The sequence below is a fragment of the Aphelocoma coerulescens genome, unplaced genomic scaffold, assembly GCF_041296385.1.
Source record: "Aphelocoma coerulescens isolate FSJ_1873_10779 unplaced genomic scaffold, UR_Acoe_1.0 HiC_scaffold_687, whole genome shotgun sequence".
In the NCBI taxonomy this organism is placed as follows: Eukaryota; Metazoa; Chordata; class Aves; order Passeriformes; family Corvidae; genus Aphelocoma; species Aphelocoma coerulescens.
This window is the reverse complement of record NW_027184042.1, coordinates 1-21,473: the sequence shown is the minus strand read 5'-3', so window position 1 is coordinate 21,473 and position 21,473 is coordinate 1. Positions and strand designations below refer to the sequence as shown.

Here is a 21,473-nt window from a genome sequence, read left to right as displayed (position 1 = left end):
TAATTAATGGGAGGGGGGATTATTAATGGGATGGGGATGGGGGGAATTAATTAATGGGATGGGGGTGGGAAAATTTTGGGATGGGGAGAGAGGAAATTTTGGGATGGGGAAGGAAAAACGAGGAGGGGAAAAATGGGGGGGGGGAAAAACGAGAGGGGGGGGGAGGAAAAAAAATAAACCGGGATGAGGAAAGGAGGGGGGGGAAAAATGGAGAAATGCGGGGAGGGAATGAATGGGATGAGGGAGAGGAAAAATCCGGGATGGGCAAGAAAAAGAACGGGGAAGGGGAAAAAAAAAAGGGGGGAGGGGGTGTGGAAAAAACCTGGAGAAATTGGGGGGGAAAAAAAAAAAAACCGGGATTGGGGAATAATAAAAGGGTCGGGGAGGGAGGGGAGGGAAGAGGGGAGAGGGTCGGGATAAAAAAAAAAAAAAAAAAAAAGATGGAGAACGGAGGGAATTTGGGGCGGAGAATCCGGCGGGATGGAGCCGGGGGGATCCGGAGGGAGCCGGGAGAGGGAAGAGCGGGAGAGGGATGGGGAGGAAGGGCTGGAGGAGGAGGAGGAGGAGGGAGGAGGGAGAGGGGAGGAGCGAGGAGGGGGAGGGAGGAAGGCTGGGAAAAGGAGGAGGAGGAGGAGGAGGAGGAGGAGAGGGAGGAGGAAAAGGAGGAGCGAGGAAGGCTGGGAGGAGGAGGAGGAGGAGGGGGGAGGAGGAGGAGGAGGAGGAGGAGGAGGAGGAGGAGGAGGAGGAGGGAGGAAGGCTGGGAATGGAGGAGGAGGAAGAGGAGGAGGAGGAGGAGGGACGGAGGGGAGGAGGAGGAGGAGGGAGGAAGGCTGGGAATGGAGGAGGAGGCGGAGGGAGGGGGGAGGAGGAGGAGGAGGAGGAGGAGGAGGAGGGAGAGGGGAGGAAGAGCAGGGAGGAAGGCTTGGAAAATGGAGGAGGAAGAGGAGGAGGAGGAGGAGGAGGAGGAGGAGGAGGAGGAGGAGGAGGAGGAGGAGGAGGAGGAGGAGGAGGAGGAGGAGGAGGAGGAGGAGGAGGAGGAGGAGGAAGGCTGGGAAATGGAGGAGGAGGAGGAGGGAGGAAGGCTGGGAGAAGGAGGAGGAGGAGGAGGAGAGGGGAGAGGAGGAGGAGGAGGGAGGAAGGCTGGGAATGGAAGAGGAGGCAGAGGGAGGGGGGAGGAGGAGGAGGAGGAGGGAGAGGGGAGGAAGAGCAGGGAGGAAGGCTTGGAAAATGGAGGAGGAAGAGGAGGAGGAGGAGGAGGAGGAGGAGGAGGAGGAGGAGGAGGAGAGGGAGGAGGAGGAGGAGGGAGGAAGGCTGGGAAAAGGAGGAGGAGGAGGAGGGAGGAAGGCTGGGAATGGAGGAAGAAGAGGAGGAGGAGGGAGAGGGGAGGAGGAGGAGCGATGAAGGTTGGGAGGAGGAGGAGGAAGGAGGAAGAGGAGGAGGAGGAGGAGGAGGAGGGAGAGGGGAGGAAGAGCAGGGAGGAAAGCTTGGAAAATGGAGGAGGAAGAGGAGGAGGAGGAAGAGGAGGAGCGATGAAGGCTGGGAAAAGGAGGAGGAAGAGGAGGAGGGAGGAAGGCTGGGAATGGAGGAGGAGGAGGAGGACGAGGACGAGGAGGAGGAAGAGGGGGGAGGAGGAAGAGGAGGAGGAAGAGGAGGAAGAGGAGGAGGAGGAAGAGGAGGGGGAGGAGGAAGAGGAGGAGGAAGAGGAGGAGGAAGAGGAGGAAGAGGAGGAGGAGGAAGAGGAGGGGGAGGAGCCCTGGGGTGGTTTTTGGGGTCCCCCTGGGGGGTCCCAGCCTTAGGGAAGGGGGGGGTTGGGGGAGGGGCACAGACTCACCTGAGGGGGGGCGATGAGCTGGGGGGGGGGGGAAGGGGAAACTGAGTCACACAGAGACCCCTCCCCCCCCCCAAAATAATCCCAAAAACCCCCCACTCCCCCAAAATAACCCAGGGACCCTCCCCCCCAAAAAATCCCAAAAACCCCCCACCCAAAATAACCCCGGGACCCTCCCCCCCCAAAAATCCCCAAAAACCCCCACTCCCCCCAAAATAACCCCGGGGACCCTCCCCTCCCCCCTCCTCCAAAAAACCCCAAGGAATCATCCCAAAAAAATCCCCGGGACCCCAATGGGGACCAGAATTCCCATCCTGGGATCCCAAATCCAGGGACCCCCACGGGACCCCAAAGCCAAAACCCCGAGACCCCAAAGCCCCCAGAGACCCCAAACCCCCTCAGAGACCCCAAGCCCTCGAGAGACCCTAAAGCCCTCGAGAGACCCCAAAGCCCAACCCCAGAGACCCAAAGCCGAAACCCCAGAGACCCCAAAGCCCTCAGAGACCCCAAACCCCAACCCTGGAGATCCAAAGCCCCCCAGAGACCCCTCCCAGAAGACTCCAGAGACCCCAAACACCCCCAAAGACCCCAAACCCTCCCGAGACCCCAAACCCCAACACTGGAGACCCCAAACACCCCCAGACACCCAAACCCCTCCCAAGACCCCAACCCCAACCCCATAGACCCAAAACCCCAGAGACCCCAAAGCCCAACCTCCGAGACCCCAGAGACCCCAAAGCCAACCCCAGAGACCCCAAACCCTCCCAAGACCCAAAGCCCAACCCAGAGACCCAAACCCTCCCGAGACCCCAAATCCCAACTCTGGAGACCCCAAACCCCTCCCAAGACCCCAACCCCAACCCCAGAGACCCCAAAACCCCAGAGACCCAAACCCCAATCCCAGAGACCCCAACCCTCCTGAGACCCCAAACCCCAACTCTGGAGACCCCAAACCCCTCCCAAAACCCCAACCCCAACCCCAGACACCCCAAACCCCTCCCAAGACCCCAAACCCCAACCCCAAACACCCCAAATCCTCCCAAGACCCCAAACCCCAACCCCAGAGACCCAAAGCCCAAGGACCCTCAAAGAAGACCCCAAAGACCCCAAACCCCGACCGCAGAGACCCCAAATCCCTCCCAAGACCCCAAACCCCTCCCAAGACCCCAAACCCCAACCCCAGAGACCCCAAACCCTCCCGAGACCCCAAACCCCAACTCTGGAGACCCCAACGCCTCCCAAGACCCCAAACACCCCCAGACACCCCAAACCCCTCCCAAGACCCCAAACCCCCTCAGAGACCCCAAACCCCAACCTCCGAGACCCCAGAGAACCCAAACCCCAACCCCAGAGACCCCAAACCCTCCCAAACCCCAACCCCAACCCCAGACACCCCAAACCCCTCCCAAGACCCCAAACCCCAACCCCAGACACCCCAAACCCCTCCCAAGACCCCAACCCCAACCCCAAACACCCCAAATCCCTCCAAGACCCCAAACCCCAACCCCAGAGACCCCAAAGCCCAAGGACCCTCAAAGAAGACCCCAAAGACCCCAAACCCCGACTGCAGAGACCCCAAATCCCTCCCAAGACGCCAAACCCCTCCCAAGACCCCAAACCCCAACCCCAGAGACCCCAAACCCCTCCCGAGACCCCAAACCCCAACTCTGGAGACCCCAACGCCTCCCAAGACCCCAAACACCCCAGACACCCCAAACCCCTCCCAAGACCCCAAACCCCCTCAGAGACCCCAAACCCCAACCTCCGAGACCCCAGAGACCCCAAACCCCAACCCCAGAGACCCCAAACCCTCCCAAAACCCCAAACCCCAACCCCAGACACCCCAAACCCCTCCCAAGACCCCAAACCCCAACCCCCAACACCCCAAATCCCTCCCAAGACCCCAAACCCAACCCCAGAGACCCCAAAGCCCAAGGACCCTCAAAGAAGACCCCAAAGACCCCAAACCCCGACCGCAGAGACCCCAAATCCCTCCCAAGACCCCAAACCCCTCCCAAGACCCCAACCCCGACCGCAGAGACCCCAAACCCCTCCCAAGACCCCAAACCCCTCCCAAGACCCCAAACCCCAACCCCAGAGACCCCAACCCTCCCGAGACCCCAAACCCCAACTCTGGAGACCCCAACGCCTCCCAAGACCCCAAACACCCCCAGACACCCCAAACCCCTCCCAAGACCCCAAACCCCCTCAGAGACCCCAAACCCCAACCTCCGAGACCCCAGAGACCCCAAACCCCAACCCCAGAGACCCCAAACCCTCCCAAAACCCCAAACCCCAACCCCAGAGACCCCAAACCCCTCCCAAGACCCAAACACCCCCAGACACCCCAAACCCCTCCCAAAACCCCAAACCCCCACCCCCAGACACCCCAAATCCCTCCCAAGACCCCAAACCCCAACCCCAGAGACCCCAAAGCCCAAGGACCCTCAAAGAAGACCCCAAAGACCCCAAACCCCGACCGCAGAGACCCCAAACCCCTCCCAAGACCCCAAACCCCTCCCAAAGACCCCAAACCCCGACCGCAGAGACCCCAAACCCCTCCCAAGACCCCAAACCCCTCCCAAGACCCCAAACCCCAACCCCAGAGACCCCAAACCCTCCCGAGACCCAAACCCCAACTCTGGAGACCCCAACGCCTCCCAAGACCCCAAACACCCCCAGACACCCCAAACCCCTCCCAAGACCCCAAACCCCCTCAGAGACCCCAAACCCCAACCTCCGAGACCCCAGAGACCCCAAACCCCAACCCCAGAGACCCCAAACCCTCCCAAAACCCCAAACCCCAACCCCAGAGACCCCAAACCCCTCCCAAGACCCCAAACCCCAACCCCAAACACCCCAAACCCCTCCCAAGACCCCAAACACCCCCAGACACCCCAAACCCCTCCCAAGACCCCAAACCCCAACCCCAGAGACCCCAAACCCTCCCAAAACCCCAAACCCCTCCCAAGACCCCAAACACCCCCAGACACCCCAAACCCCTCCCAAGACCCCAAACCCCAACCCCAGAGACCCCAAACCCTCCCAAAACCCCAAACCCCTCCCAAGACCCCAAACACCCCCAGACACCCCAAACCCCTCCCAAGACCCCAAACCCCAACCCCAGAGACCCCAAACCCTCCCAAAACCCCAAACCCCTCCCAAGACCCCAAACCCCACCCCAGAGACCCCAAACCCCTCCCAAGACCCCAAACACCCCCAGACACCCCAAACCCCTCCCAAGACCCCAAACCCCTCCCAAGACCCCAAACCCCCACCCCCAAACACCCCAAACCCCTCCCAAGACCCCAAACCCCACCCCAGAGACCCCAAACCCCTCCCAAGACCCCAAACACCCCCAGACACCCCAAACCCCACCCCAGAGACCCCAAACCCCTCCCAAGACCCCAAACACCCCAGACACCCCAAACCCCTCCCAAGACCCCAAACCCCAACCCCAGAGACCCCAAACCCCTCCCAAGACCCCAAACACCCCCAGACACCCCAAACCCCACCCCAGAGACCCCAAACCCCTCCCAAGACCCCAAACACCCCCAGACACCCCAAACCCCTCCCAAGACCCCAAACCCCTCCCAAGACCCCAAACCCCAACCCCAAACACCCCAAACCCCTCCCAAGACCCCAAACCCCAATCCCAGAAACCCCAAGCACGGCCCCGTCCCCGCTCACGCTCGCAGAGGGGTTTGGGGGAGCTCCAGCGGCCGCTCTTGGTGCAGTTGCTGCGGGCGGCGCCCAGCAGGCGGAAGCCGGGCTGGCAACTGAACTCGGCCCAGGTGCCCTCCACCGGGACCCTCTCCATGGCCCGAGCGGTGACCTGGCCGTTCTCCAGGCTCAGCTGCGCCTTGGGACACGTCCGGACTGCGGGGACGCGGCGGGGTGAGGGCGGAGGCCAAAGAAGGGCGGGGGGGGCGGTGGCGGATCCAAGGAGGAAGCGGGGGAGGGGAGGTGGTGGAGGTCAAGGGGGTGGTGGTGGTGGTGGGAATAGGGGTTTATGGGCATGGGGATGGGCATGGTGGTGGTCAAGGGGTGGTGGTGGTGGTCAAGGTCATGGGCATGGTGATGGTCAAGTGATGGTGGTGGTGGTCAAGGTCATGGGCATGGTGATGGTCAAGTGGTGGTGGTGGTCAAGGGCATGGTGGTGGTCAAGGGGTGGTGGTCAAGGTCATGGGCATGGTGATGGTCAAGTGATGGTGGTGGTGAAGGGCATGGTGGTGGTCAAGGGGTGGTGGTCAAGGTCATGGTGATGGTCAAGTGGTGGTGGTGGTGAAGGGCATGGTGATGGTCAAGTGGTGGTGGTGGTGAAGGGCATGGTGATGGTCAAGGGGTGGTGGTCAAGGTCATGGGCATGGTGATGGTCAAGTGATGGTGGTGGTGAAGGGCATGGTGGTGGTCAAGGGGTGGTGGTCAAGGTCATGGTGATGGTCAAGTGGTGGTGGTGGTGAAGGGCATGGTGATGGTCAAGGGGTGGTGGTCAAGGTCATGGGCATGGTGATGGTCAAGTGATGGTGGTGGTCAAGGGCATGGTGATGGTCAAGTGGGGGTGGTGGTGGTCAAGGTCATGGGCATGGTGGTGGTCAAGGGGTGGTGGTGGTCAAGGGCATGGTGGTGGTCAAGGGGTGGTGGTCAAGGTCATGGGCATGGTGATGGTCAAGTGATGGTGGTGGTGAAGGGCATGGTGGTGGTCAAGGGGTGGTGGTCAAGGTCATGGTGATGGTCAAGTGGTGGTGGTGGTGAAGGGCATGGTGATGGTCAAGTGGTGGTGGTGGTGAAGGGCATGGTGATGGTCAAGGGGTGGTGGTCAAGGTCATGGGCATGGTGATGGTCAAGTGATGGTGGTGGGCGTGGTGCTCATGGGCATGGTGATGGTCAAGGGTATGGGGATGGGCATGGTGATGGTGATGGTCAAGTGGTGGTGGTGGTGATGGGCATGGTGATGGTCAAGTGACGGGCATGGTGATGGTGATGGTCAAGTGATGGGGATGGGCGTGGTGCTCATGGGCATGGTGATGGTCAGGTGGTGGGAATAGGGATGGGGATGGGGCTTATGGGCATGGGGATGGGCATGGTGGTGGTCAAGGGGTGGTGGTGGTGAAGGGCATGGTGATGGTCAAGGGGTGGTGGTCAAGGTCATGGGCATGGTGATGGTCAAGTGGTGGTGGTGGTGGTCAAGGTCATGGGCATGGTGGTGGTCAAGGGGTGGTGGTCAAGGTCATGGGCATGGTGATGGTCAAGTGATGGTGGTGGTGAAGGGCATGGTGGTGGTCAAGGGGTGGTGGTCAAGGTCATGGTGATGGTCAAGTGGTGGTGGTGGTGAAGGGCATGGTGATGGTCAAGTGGGGGTGGTGGTGGTCAAGGTCATGGGCATGGTGATGGTCAAGTGATGGTGGTGGGCATAGTACTCATGGGCATGGTGATGGTCAAGTGATGGGCATGGTGATGGTGATGGTCAGGTGGTGGTGGTGGTCAAGGGCATGGTGATGGTCAAGTGGGGGTGGTGGGCATAGTGCTCATGGGCATGGTGATGGTCAAGCGATGGGCATGGTGATGGTGATGGTCAGGTGATGGTGGTGGTCAAGGGCATGGGCATGGTGGTGGTCAAGTGATGGTGGTGGGCATGGTGCTCATGGACGTAGTGATGGTCAAGCGATGGTCAAGGTGATGGTCAGGTGATGGTGGTGGTCAAGGGCATGGGCATGGTGGTGGTCAAGTGGTGGTGGTGGTCAAGGGCATGGTGATGGTCAAGGGGTGGTGGTGGTGGTCAAGGGCATGGACATGGTGATGGTCAAGTGATGGGCATGGTTATGGTGATGGTCAGGTGGTGGTGGTGGTCAAGGTCATGGTGATGGTCAAGTGGGGGTGGTGGGCATAGTGCTCATGGGCATGGTGATGGTCAAGTGATGGGCATGGTGATGGTGATGGTCAAGTGGTGGTGGCGGTCAAGGTCATGGTGATGGTCAAGTGATGGTCAAGGTGATGGTCAGGTGATGGTGGTGGTCAAGGGCATGGACATGGTGGTGGTCAAGTGATGGTGGTGGTGATGGGCATGGTGATGGTCAAGTGATGGGCATGAGCATGGTGATGGTCAAGTGATGGGGATGGGCGTGGTGCTCATGGGCATGGTGGTGGTCAAGTGGTGGGAATAGGGATGGGGATGGGGCTTATGGGCATGGGGATGGGCATGGGGATGGTCAAGTGGTGGTGGTGGTCAAGGGCATGGTGATGGTCAAGTGGTGGTGGTGGGCGTGGTGCTCATGGGCATGGTGATGGTCAAACGATGGTCAAGGTGATGGTCAGGTGATGGTGGTTGTCAAGGGCATGGGCATGGTGATGGTCAAGTGATGGTGGTGGTGATGGGCATGGTCAAGGTCATGGTGATGGTCAAGTGATGGGCATGGTGATGGTCAAGTGATGGTGATGGGCATGGTGCCCATGGGCATGGTGGTGGTCAGGTGGTGGGAATAGGGATGGGCATGGTGCTCATGGGCATGGTGATGGTCAAGCGATGGTCAAGGTGATGGTCAGGTGATGGTGGTGGGCATGGGCATGGTGATGGTCAAGTGATGGTGATGGGCATGGTGCTCATGGGCATGGTGATGGTCAAGTGATGGTCAAGGTGATGGTCATGGTAATGGTCAAGTGATGGTCAAGGTGATGGTCACGGTCAAGATTGTCACAGTCATGGATATGGTCAAGGTGATTGTCACAGTCACGGTGATGGTCATGGTTATGGCCAAGATGATGGTAACGGTCATGGTGATGGTCATGGTCAAGGTGATTGTCACAGTCATGGTGATGGCCAAGGTGATGGGCATGGTGATGGTCATGGTAACGGTCATGGTAACGGTCATGGTAATGATCAAGTGATGGTCAAGGTGATGATGACGGTCAAGCTCATGGTGATGATGGGATGGGGACATTGATAGGATGGGAGACATGAACAGGATGGGGACATTGGTGGGACGGGGACATCAATGGTGACATTGATGGGACATTGATGGGATGGGGACATTGATGGGACATTGACATTGATGGGATGGGAACATCAATGGTGACATTGATGGGACATTGATGGGATGTGGACATTTACGGGATGGGGACCTCGATGGGACATTGACATTGATGGGATGGGGACGTCAACAGTGACATTGATGGGACGTTGACGGGATGGGGACCTCGATGGGACATTGGTGGGATGGGGACATCAACAGTGACCTCGGTGGGACACTGACATTGACGGGATGGGGACGTCAACGGTGACACCGATGGGACATTGATGGGATGATGACATTGACGGGATGGTGACATTGATGGGACATCGACAGGATGGGGACATTAATGGTGACACCGATGGGACATTGATGGGATGATGACGTTGATGGGACATTGACATTGATGGGATGGGGACCTCGATGGGACATTGATGGGATGGGGACATCAACGGTGACATTGACGGGACGTTGATGGGATGGGGACCTCGATGGGACATTGACATTGATGGGACATTGATGGGATAGGGACCTCGGTGGGACATTGGTGGGATGGGAACATCAACAGTGACCTCGGTGGGACATTGACATTGACGGGATGGGGACATCAATGGCGGCACCGATGGGACATTGACGGGATGGTGACATTGATGGGATGTGGACATTGATGGGATGTGGACATCAACGGTGACCTCAATGGGACACTGACATTGATGGGATGGGGACATCAACGGTGACGTTGATGGGACGGTGACCTCAATGGGACATTGACATTGAGGAGATGGGGACATCAACGGTGACATTGATGGGACATTGACGGGATGATGACGTTGATGGGATGGTGACATTGATGGGATGGTGACATTGACGGGATGGTGACCTCAATGGGACATTGACATTGATGGGATGGGGACATCAACGGTGACACCGATGGGACATTGACGGGATGGTGACATTGATGGGATGTGGACATTGATGGGATGGTGACATCAACAGTGACCTCAATGGGACACTGACATTGAGGGGATGGTGACACTGATGGGACATCAACAGGATGGGGACATCAACGGTGACACTGATGGGACATTGACGGGATGATGACGTTGATGGGATGGTGACATTGACGGGATGGTGACCTCAATGGGACATTGACATTGATGGGACATTGATGGGATGGGGACATTGATGGGACATTGACATTGAGGGGAAGGGGACATCAATGGTGGCACCAATGGGACATTGACAGGATGGGGACATCAACGGTGACATTGATGGGACATTGATGGGATGATGACGTTGATGGGACATTGACAGTATGGGGACCTCGATGGGACATTGACATTGATGGGACATTGATGGGATGGGGACCTCGATGGGACATTGACATTGACAGGATGGGGACATCAACGGTGACATTGATGGGACATTGATGGGATGGGGACCTCGATGGGACATTGACATTGACGGGACATCAACGGTGTACTCGATGGGACATTGACACTGACGGCATGGTGACAGTGATGGGACATTGACATTGATGGGATGGGGACATCAATGGTGACACCGATGGGACATTGATGGGATGGGGACATTGATGGGATATTGGTGGGATGGGGACATCAACGGTGACATTGATGGGACATTGATGGGATGGGGACCTCGATGGGACATTGGTGGGATGGGGACCTCGATGGGACATTGGTGGGATGGGGACATCAATGGTGACATTGGTGGGACGTTGACGGGATGGTGACCTCGATGGGACATTGGTGACATTGATGGGAAGGGGACATCAACGGTGGCACCGATGGGGCATTGACAGGATGGGGACATCAATGGGACATTGACGGGATGGTGACACTGATGGGATGGGGACCTCGGTGGGACATTGACATTGATGGGATGGGGACATCAATGGTGACATTGATGGGACATTGATGGGATGGGGACATTGATGGGACATTGATGGGATGGTGACCTCGATGGGACATTGGTGGGATGGGGACATCAATGGTGACATTGATGGGACATTGATGGGATGGGGACCTCGATGGGACATTGGTGACATTGATGGGACATTGACATTGATGGGATGGGGACATCAACAGTGACATTGATGGGACATTGATGGGATGATGACATTGATGGGACATTGACCTCAATGGGACATTGACATTGACAGGATGGGGACATCAACGGTGACACCGATGGGACATTGATGGGATGATGACATTGATGGGGCATTGACATCGACGGGATGGTGACATCAACGCTGACACCGATGGGACATCGACAAGATGATGACATTGACGGGACGGTGACATTGACGGGACGATGACATTGACGGGACATCGCCAGGACAACGACACCACCCCCAACCCCGCCCCCGCCCCCGCCACCGCCGATCCCACGCCCGCCAACGCCACCGAACCCTCTCCCGACCCGGAAACGCCCCCGAAACCAAAACGTCGCCGACACCCGCCCCCGAGGTGGCACCCGCGGGTGCCGCCGAGCCCGCGGGACGCCGCGGTGGCACTCACGGCAGCGGCTGGGGTGGCCCATGGCCGTCCAGGTGCCGTCGCGCTGGCACTTGCGCACCTTGGGCCCCACGATCTCGCGCTCGGGCCGGCAGACGTACTCGATCTCGTAGTCGAAGGGCAGGAACCGCACGCTCCGGACTTCCTCCGGCGTCAGCCCCCGGTACCGGATCCCCCCGTCCCGCGGCGGGTGGATGATCTGGCAGCCTGGGGGGGGAGGGAAATGTGGGATGTGTGGGGTTTGGGGAGGGAAAATTTGGGGTTTGGGGGGGAAAATTTGGGGTTTGGGGAGGGAAATTTGGGGTTTGGGGGGGAAAAATGTGGGATTGGGGAGGGAATTGTGGGGTTTGGGGAGGAAAATTTGGGGTTTGGGGGGGGAAATTTGGGGTTTGGGGAGGGAAATGTGGGGTTTGGGGGGGGAAATTTGGGGTTTGGGGGGAAAATTTGGGGTTTGGGGAGGGAAAGTTTGGGGTTTGGGGAGGAAAATCTGGGGTTTGGGGGTGGAAATTTGGGATTGGGGAGGGAAATTTGGGGTTTGGGGGGGAAAATATGTGGGATTGGGGAGGAAATTGTGGGGTTTGGGGGGAAATTTGGGATTGGGGAGGAAAATGTGGGGTTTAGGGAGGGAATTGTGGGGTTTGGGGGGAAAAATTTGGGGTTTGGGGAGGAAAATGTGGGGTTTGGGGAGGAAAATTTGGGGTTTGGGGGTGGAAATTTGGGATTGGGGAGGAAATTGTGGGGTTTGGGGAGGAAAATTTGGGGTTTGGGGAGGGAAATTTGGGATTGGGGAGGGAAATTTGGGGTTTGGGGGGGAATTGTGGGATTTGGGAGGAAAATTTGGGGTTTGGGGGGGAAAATTTGGGGTTTGGGGGGGAAAGTTTGGGATTGGGGAGGAAATTGTGGGGTTTGGGGAGGAAAATTTGGGGTTTGGGGGGAAAATTTGGGGTTTGGGGAGGGAATTGTGGGGTTTGGGGAGGGAAATGTGGGGTTTGGGGGGAAATTTGGGATTGGGGAGGAAAATGTGGGGTTTGGGGGGGAAAATTTGGGGTTTGGGGAGGAAAATTTGGGATTGGGAGCAAAAAGATTGATCTGGAAGTGTTGGGGACACCAAAAAATGTGGGATTGGGGAGGAAATTTGGGGTTTGGAGAGGAAAATGTGGGGTTTGGCGGAAAATGTGGGATTTGGGGAGGAAAATGTGGGGTTTGGGGAGGGAATTGTGGGGTTTGGGGGGGGAAATTTGGGATTGGGGAGGAAATTGTGGGGTTTGGGGAGGAATTGTGGGGTTTGGGAGGAAAATGTGGGGTTTGGGGGGAAATTATGGGATTTGGGGAGGAAAATGTGGGATTTGGGGGGAAAATGTGGGGTTTAGGGAGGGAATTGTGGGGTTTGGGGGGGGAAATTTGGGATTTGGGGGGAAAATGTGGGGTTTGGGGAGGGAAATGTGGGATTTGGGGAGGAAAATTCGGGGTTTGGGGGGGAAAATTTGGGGTTTGGGGAGGAAAATTTGGGATTGGGAGCCAAAAGATGGATCTGGAAGCGTTGGGGACACCAAAAAATGTGGGATTGGGGAGGAAATTTGGGGTTTGGGGAGGAAAATGTGGGGTTTGGGAGGGAAAAGTTTGGGATTGGCCCCAAAAATTCAGGATTGGCCCCAAAAGGTTCAAGATTGGCCATAAAAGTTCGGGAAGGGCCCAAAACGTTTGGGAATGGCCCCGGAAGTTTGGGATTGGCCCCAAAAAGTTGGGAATGGCCCGAAATGTTTGGGATTGGCCCCAAAAATTCAGGATTGGCCCCGAAAACTCGGGAATGGCCCTGGAAGTTTGGGAATGGCCCGAAAAGTTCGGGATTGGCCCCAAAAAGTTGGGAATGATCCCAAAACGTTCAGGAACTGCCCCAAAACGTTCGGGAATGGCCCCAAAAAGTTGGGAATGGCCCCAAAAAGTTGGGAATGCCCTGAAAAGTTTGGGAATGGCTCCAGAAGTTTGGGATTGGCCCCAAAAAGTCGGGAACGGCCCCAAAAAGTCGGGAACGGCCCCAAAAAGTTGGGAACGGCCTCGGAAGTTTGGGAATGGCCCGAAAAGTTCGGGATTGGCCCCAGAAGTTTGGGAACAGCCCCGGAAATTTGGGAGTGGCCCAAAAAGTTTGGGAACGGCCCCGGAAATTTGGGAATGGCCCCGAAAAATTTGGGAACGGCCCTGGAAGTTTGGGAATGGCCTGAAAAGTTTGGGATTGGCTCCAGAAGTTCGGGATTGGCCCCAAAATTTGGGAATGATCCCAAAACGTTCAGGAACTGCCCCAAAACGTTCGGGAATGGCCCCAAAAAGTTGGGAATGGCCCGAAAAGTTTGGGAATGGCCCCAGAAGTTTGGGATTGGCCCCAAAACTTCGAGATTGGCCCCAAAAAGTTGGGAACGGCCTCGGAAGTTTGGGAATGGCCCGAAAAGTTTGGGATTGGCTCCAGAAGTTCGGGATTGGCCCCAAAATGTTCGGGAATGGCCCCAAAAAGTTGGGAATGGCCCGAAAAGTTTGGGAATGGCCCCAGAAGTTTGGGATTGACCCCAAAAAGTTGGGAACGGCCCCAAAAAGTCGGGAATGGCCCCAAAAAGTTGGGAACGGCCTCGGAAGTTTGGGAATGGCCCGAAAAGTTCGGGATTGGCTCCAGAAGTTTGGGATTGGCCCAAAAAGTTTGGGAACAGCCCCGGAAATTTGGGAGTGGCCCAAAAAGTTTGGGAACGGCCCCGGAAACTTGGGAATGACCCGAAAAGTTTGGGAACGGCCCTGGAAGTTTGGGAATGACCCGAAAACTTCGGGATTGGCCCCAAAAAGTCGGGAACGGCCCCAAAACTTCGGGATTGGCCCCAAAAAGTTGGGAATGATCCCAAAACGTTCAGGAATGGCCCCAAAAAGTTGGGAATGGCCCGAAAAGTTTGGGAATGGCCCCAAAAAGTTGGGAATGGCCCGAAAAGTTTGGGAATGGCCCGAAAAGTTTGGGAATAGCCCCAGAAGTTCGGGATTGGCCCCAAAAAGTTGGGAACGGCCCCAAAAAGTCGGGAACAGCCCCAAAAAGTTGGGAACGGCCTCGGAAGTTTGGGAACGGCCCCAAAAGCTCGGGACTAGCCCCTAAGAGTCGGGAACGGCCCCGGAAGTTTGGGAACGGCCTCCAAAAAGTCGGGAACGGCCTCGGAAGTTTGGGAACGGCCCCAAAAAGTTCGGGACTAGCCCCTAAGAGTCGGGAACGGCCCCGGAAGTTTGGGAACGGCCTCAAAAGTTCGGGATTGGCCCCTAAGAGTCGGGAACGGCCCCGGAAGTTTGGGAACGGCCTCCAAAAAGTCGGGAATGGCCTCGGAAGTTTGGGAACAGCCCCAAAAGTTCGGGATTGGCCCCAAAAAGTCGGGAATGGCCCTGGAAGTTTGGGAACGGCCCCAAAAGTTTGGGAACGGCCTCCAAAAAGTCGGGAAGGGCCCCGGAAGTTCGGGAAGGGCCCCAAAAGCTCGGGACTAGCCCCTAAGAGTCGGGAACGGCCCCGGAAGTTTGGGAACAGCCTCCAAAAAGTCGGGAACGGCCCCTAAGAGTCGGGAACGGCCCCGGAAGTTCGGGAAGGGCCCCAGGAATTCGGGAGCGGGCGCGGGGCCGGCGGTACCTTCGGTGAGGTTGACGCGGACGGCGCCGCGGGCGGGGCCCAGCAGCAGCGGCAGCAGCAGCAGCGGGAACGGAGCCGGCGGCATCTGCCAGACACGGGCGGGGAGGGGTTAATGCTATAGGGGATCGGTCCTATAGGGGACTGAGCCTATAGGGGACACGGGCAGGGAGGGGTTAATGCTATAGGGGATCGGTCCTATAGGGGATCCATCCTATAGGGGATCGGTCCTATAGGGGACTGAGCCTATAGGGGACACGGGCAGGGAGGGGTTAATCCTATAGGGGATAAATCCTATATGGGACTGAGCCTATAAGGGACACCCCAAATATGGAGAAATCCTATAGGGGACACCCCAAATATGGGAGAAATCCCAAATATGGGAGAAATCCTATAGGGGACAGACCCTATAAGGGACACCCCAAATATGGGATAAATCCCAAATATGGGATAAATCCTATAGGGGACACCCCAAATATGGGAGAAATCCTAAATATGGCAGAAATCCTATAGGGAACACCCCAAATATGGGAGAAATCCTATAGGGAACACCCCAAATTTGGGAAAAATCCTATAGGGGACACCTTAAATAAATATGGGATAAATGCTATAGGGAACACCCCAAATGTGGGAGAAATCCTAAATATGGGATAAATCCTATAGGGAACATCCCAAATATGGGATGAATCCTATAGGGGACACCCCAAATATGGGAGAAATCCCAAATATGGGAGAAATCCTATAGGGGACACCCCAAATATGGGAGAAATCCTATAGGGAACACCCTAAATGTGGGAGAAATCCTATAGGGGACACCTTAAATAAATATGGGATAAATCCTATAGGGGACACCCCAAATATGGGAGAAATCCTAAATATGGCAGAAATCCTATAGGGAACACCCCAAATATGGGAGAAATCCTATAGGGACACCCCAAATATGGGAGAAATCCTAAATATGGGACACCCCAAATATGGGAGAAATCCTAAATATGGCAGAAATCCTATAGGGAACACCCCAAATATGGGATGAATTCCATAGGGGACACCCCAAATATGGGATGAATTCCATAGGGGACACCCCAAATATGGGATAAATCCTATAGGGAACACCCCAAATATGGGAGAAATCCTATAGGGGACACCTTAAATAAATACGGGATAAATCCTATAGGGAACACCCCAAATATGGGAGAAATCCTAAATATGGCAGAAATCCTATAGGGAACACCCCAAATTTGGGAGAAATCCCATAGGGGACACCCCAAATATGGGATGAATTCCATAGGGGACACCCCAAATATGGGAGAAATCCCAAATATGGGATGAATCCTATAGGAGACACCCCAAATATGGGAGAAATCCTATAGGGGACACCCCAAATGTGGGAGAAATCCCAAATGTGGGAGAAATCCTATAGGGGACACCCCAAATATGGGATGAATCCTATAGGGGACACCCCAAATATGGGAGAAATCCCAAATATGGGAGAAATCCTATAGGGGACACCCCAAATATGGGATAAATCCTATAGGGAACACCCCAAATTTGGGAGAAATCCTATAGGGGACACCCCAAATATGGGATGAATTCCATAGGGGACACCCCAAACGTGTCGATTGAGCCCCAATTAAAAGTCGTTAATTAACGGAAATCCCAATTTTTCGGCCCCAAAGCGCCGGTTTTAATCCAAATTCCAATTTTCAGTCAAGAGCCCCGAATTTTTTAATTCTTGGGAATTTCCCGGTTTGAAGGAAAATGTCGATTTTTAATTCCCTAAAAAATCCGGTTTTATTTAAAATTTCCGTTTCCATTAAAAAATTCCGGTTTTTATTAAAAATGCCAGTTTTTGTTTCCTAAAAATTCCGTTTTTATCGAAAATTTCAGGTTTCAGTTTAAAAATGTTGGTTTTGTTTAAAACAAATTTCTATTTCCTAAAAAATCCGGTTTTATTTAAAATGTCGATTTTCAGTTAAAAAATCCAATTTTTCGTAAAAATGTCAATTTTTGTTTCCTAAAAATTCCGTTTTTATCGAAAATTTCAGTTTTCAGTTTAAAAATTTTGGTTTTACATAAAACCTAAATTTTAATTTAAAAAAAAATCCATTTTTTACTTAAAATGTCGATTTTTATGTTAGAAAAATCCATTTTTATTTAAAATTTCAATTTCCATTTAAAAAATCCAATTTTTATTAAAAATGCCGATTTTTAATTTCCTAAAAACTCCGTTTTTATTTAAAATTTCAATTTTCAGTTTAAAAATTTTGGTTTTCTTTAAAACTTAAATTTTTATTTTTTGAAAAATCCATTTTTTATTTAAAATGTCAATTTTTATTTCCTAAAAAATTCCAATTTTTATGAAAAAAATCCATTTTTATTTCAAACTTCAATTTTAATTTAAAATAATCCAGTTTTTATTTAAAAAGTCGATTTTTATTTCCTAAAAAAATCCCGATTTTTATTTTAAAAAAAGTCAATTTTTATTTCCAAAAAAACCTCCATTTTTACCTAAAATTTCAACTTTCATTTGAAAAATCCAAATTTTCATCAAATTTTCAACTTTTCACTCGAAAAAAAAAAATTCCATTTCTGGAAATTCAACTCCAACTTAAATCCAAAAAAAAAAGAAATTTCGGGGTTTTTTAATTTTATTTTAATATTTCTTGATTTTTTTAAAATTTTTATTTCAAGAATTCTTCCCCAAAAATTTGGATTTTTTTTTAAAAATTCCCTTTAATTTTTTAATTAAATTTAATTCCTTTATTTAAAAGCGTTTCCTGGTAGATTCATTAAAAATTTTAAGTCCAAAAAATTAATTTTCGTTTTTCTCTCCAACATTTTGGCTTTCATTAAACGAATCGGAATAAATTTGCATGAATTTGCATGAATTTGCATGAATTTAAACAAATTTAAATGCCTTTTAATTTCTAAAAATCTCCATTTTCCTTTTTTTGGGGGGGGCTTTAATTTCAAATTTTTAAATTTCCAAATTTTGGTTTCGTTTTTTTTTAATTAATTAATTTTCATTAAAAAAATGAAATTAATTAATTCCCCCATTTTTTCACCCAAATTTTAGCCCCAAAAATTGAATTTTCCCCTCTCCCCCCCCAAAAAAATTCTTAATTTTCCCTTTTCTTTAATTAACCAACCCTTAATTAACCCCTAAAAACCGCACAACCGTTAATTAACGAATGAATTAATTAAGACAACGCGGCCCTGGGGTGGGGGAGGGGAAGGATTGGAGCCCCTCCCCCTCCCGCCCCTCCCCCACCGCTGCTCCAGCCCTTAATTAATTAATCCTCGTTAGCCTCGTCTGGGCTAATTAGGGGAGGGCTCCTGGCTGGGGGGAGGGGCTGGGGGAGGGGGGAGGGGCAAAACAATGGGGGGAGGGGCCCCGGAATTGGGGGAGGGGGGAAAAATTGGGGGAGGGGTCCCAAAATTGGGGGAGGGGTCCCAGAATTGGGGGAGGGACCCAAAATTGGGGGAGGGGGGAAAACTTGGGGGAGGGGCCCCGGAATTGGGGGGAGGGGTCCCAGAATTGGGGGAGGGGGGAAAAATTGGGGGAGGGGTCTCAAAGTTGGGGGAGGGGTCACAGAATTGGGGGAGGGGTCCCAGGATTGGGGGAGGGGTCCCGGAATTGGGGGAGGGGTCTCAGAGTTGGGGGAGGGGAACCCAAAATTGGGGGAGGGGTCCCAAAGTTGGGGGAGGGGTCCCGGAATTGGGGGAGGGGTCTCAAAGTTGGGGGAGGGGTCCTGGAATTGGGGGAGGGGTCCTGGAATTGGGGGAGGGGCCCCAAAATTGGGGGAGGGGTCTCAAAATTGGGGGAGGGGTCCCAGAATTGGGGGAGGGACCCAAAATTGGGGGAGGGGGGAAAACTTGGGGGAGGGGCCCCGGAATTGGGGGAGGGGTCCCAGAATTGGGGGAGGGGGGAAAAATTGGGGGAGGGGGTCTCAAAGTTGGGGGAGGGGTCACAGAATTGGGGGAGGGGTCCCAGGATTGGGGGAGGGGTCCCGGAATTGGGGGAGGGGTCTCAGAGTTGGGGGAGGGGAACCCAAAATTGGGGGAGGGGTCCCAAAGTTGGGGGAGGGGTCCCGGAATTGGGGGAGGGGTCTCAAAGTTGGGGGAGGGGTCCTGGAATTGGGGGAGGGGTCCTGGAATTGGGGGAGGGGCCCCAAAATTGGGGGAGGGGTCTCAAAATTGGGGGAGGGGTCCCAGAGTTGGGGGAGGGGAACCCAAAATTGGGGGAGCGGTCCCAAAGTTGGGGGAGGGGCCCCAGAGTTGGGGGAGGGGTCCCGGAATTGGGGGAGGGGTCCCAAAGTTGGGGGAGGGGTCCTGAAATTGGGGGAGGGGTCCCAAAATTGGGGGAGGGGTCCCAGGATTGGGGGAGGGGTCCCGGAATTGGGGGCGGGGTCCCAAAATTGGGGGAGGGGTCCCAGAATTGGGGGAGGGGTCCCAAAATTGGGGGAGGGGTCCCGAAATTGGGGGAGGGGTCCCAAAATTGGGGGAGTGGTCTCAAAGTTGGGGGAGGGGTCCCCCAGTTTTGCCCCTCCCTCCCCCAATTTTTGGGACCCCTCCCCCAATTCCAGGACCCCCCAAATTTCCAGGATCCCTCCCCCAAGTTTTGGGACCCCTCCCCCAATTTTAGGACCCCTCCCCCAAAATTCCAGGAACCCCCAAAATTCCAAGACCCCTCCCCCAACTTCCCCCCCTCCCCCAATTCTGGGGACCCCTCCCCCAAAATTCCAGGACCCCTCCCCCAATTTTTACCCCCCTCCCCCAATTTTTGGGACCCCTCCCCCAATTTTAGGACCCCCCCCAAAATTCCAAGACCCCCCAAAATTCCAGGACTCCTCCCCCAACTTTTCCCCCTGCCCCCAATTTCCAGGACCCCTCCCCAAGTTTTGAGACCCCTCCCCCAATTTTTGGGACCCCTCCCCCAATTTTAGGACCCCCCCCAAAATTCCAGGACCCCCCTAAAATTCCAGGACCCCTCCCCCCAATTCCAGAAACCCCCCTAAAATTCCAGGACCCCTCCCCCAATTCCAGGACCCCCCCCCAAAATTCCAGGACCCCCAAAATTCCAGGACCCCTCCCCCAAGTTTTGGGACCCCTCCCCAATTTCCAGGACCCCCCCGAAATTCCAGGACCCCTCCCCAAGTTCCAGGACCCCCCCCCCCAATTTTTAGGACCCCCCAAAATTCCAAGACTCCTCCCCACGTTTTGGGACCCCTCCCCCAATTCCAGGACCCCTCCCCCAATTTTAGGACCCCCCCCAAAATTCCAGGACCGCCCAAAATTCCAGGACCCCTCCCCCAATTTTCCAGGACCCCTCCCCAACTTCTGGGACCCCTCCCCAAAGTTCCAGGACCCCTCCCCCAATTCCAGGACCCCCCCAAAATTCCAGGACCCCTCCCCAAGTTCCAGGACCCCTCCCCCAATTTTTAGGACCCTCCCCCCCCAAAATTCCAGGACCCCCCAAAATTCCAGGACCCCTCCCCCAATTTTTCCCCCCCCTCCCCCAATTCTCGGGACCCCTCCCTCAATTCCAAGACCTCTCCCCCAATTTTTGGGACCCCTCCCCCAATTTCCAGGACCCCCCAAAATTCCAGGAACCCCCAAAATTCCAGGACCCCTCCCCCAACTTTTCCCCCCTCCCCCAATTTCCAGGACCCCTCCCCCAATTTCCAGGACCCCCCCGAAATTCCAGGACCCCTCCCCAAGTTCCAGGACCCCCCCCCCCAATTTTTAGGACCCCCCAAAATTCCAGGACCCCTCCCCCAATTTTCCCCCCCTCTCCCCCAATTCTCGGGACCCCTCCCTCAATTCCAAGACCCCTCCCCCAATTTTTGGGACCCCTCCCCCAATTCCAGGACCCCTCCCCCAATTTTAGGACCCCCCCAAAATTCCAGGACCCCCCAAAATTCCAGGACCCCTCCCCCAATTTTTGGGACCCCTCCCCCAATTTCCAGGACCCCTCCCCCAATTTCCAGGACCCCCAAAATTCCAGGACCCCTCCCCAAGTTCCAGGACCCCTCCCCCAACTTTTCCCCCCTCCCCCAATTTCCAGGACCCCTCCCCCAATTTCCAGGACCCCCCCGAAATTCCAGGACCCCTCCCCCAATTTTTTCCCCCCCTCTCCCCCAATTCTCGGGACCCCTCCCTCAATTCCAAGACCCCTCCCCCAATTTTAAACCCCCCCTGGCCCCCCCCCCAAAAAAAAAAATCCCAGCCCCCCCCCCACCCCTCAAATTTGGGGAGGGGGGGAGGGGCGGTGGTGGGGGGGGGTGGGGGAGGGGCGTTTCCTTACCTCGGCCCGATCTTCCCGAAATTCCCCCCAAAATCCCGGCGATTTTTTGGGGCGGAAAATCCCAAATTCCAGCTTTGGGGTGGTGGGAGGGGGTCCCTAAAATTTTTTGGGGGGGATGGGGGGGGGGTGGGGAAGGGGGGGTCCCGGAGCTTCCCAC

General features: G+C 54.9%; 1 protein-coding gene across 1 annotated transcript; it reads right to left on the bottom strand.

Moving 5' to 3' along the window:
* Positions 1–1,831: 1,831 nt before the first annotated feature.
* Positions 1,832–21,393, bottom strand: LOC138102301 (gamma-aminobutyric acid type B receptor subunit 1-like; the record flags this gene model as incomplete). The annotated part of the gene is made up of 5 exons (XM_069000000.1): positions 21,317–21,393; positions 15,013–15,097; positions 11,376–11,579; positions 5,519–5,707; positions 1,832–1,849 (listed from the first exon to the last, which is right to left on the bottom strand). Coding segments are annotated over exons 2-5 (496 nt in total), but the record flags the coding sequence as incomplete, so codon positions are not given.
* Positions 21,394–21,473: the final 80 nt, after the last annotated feature.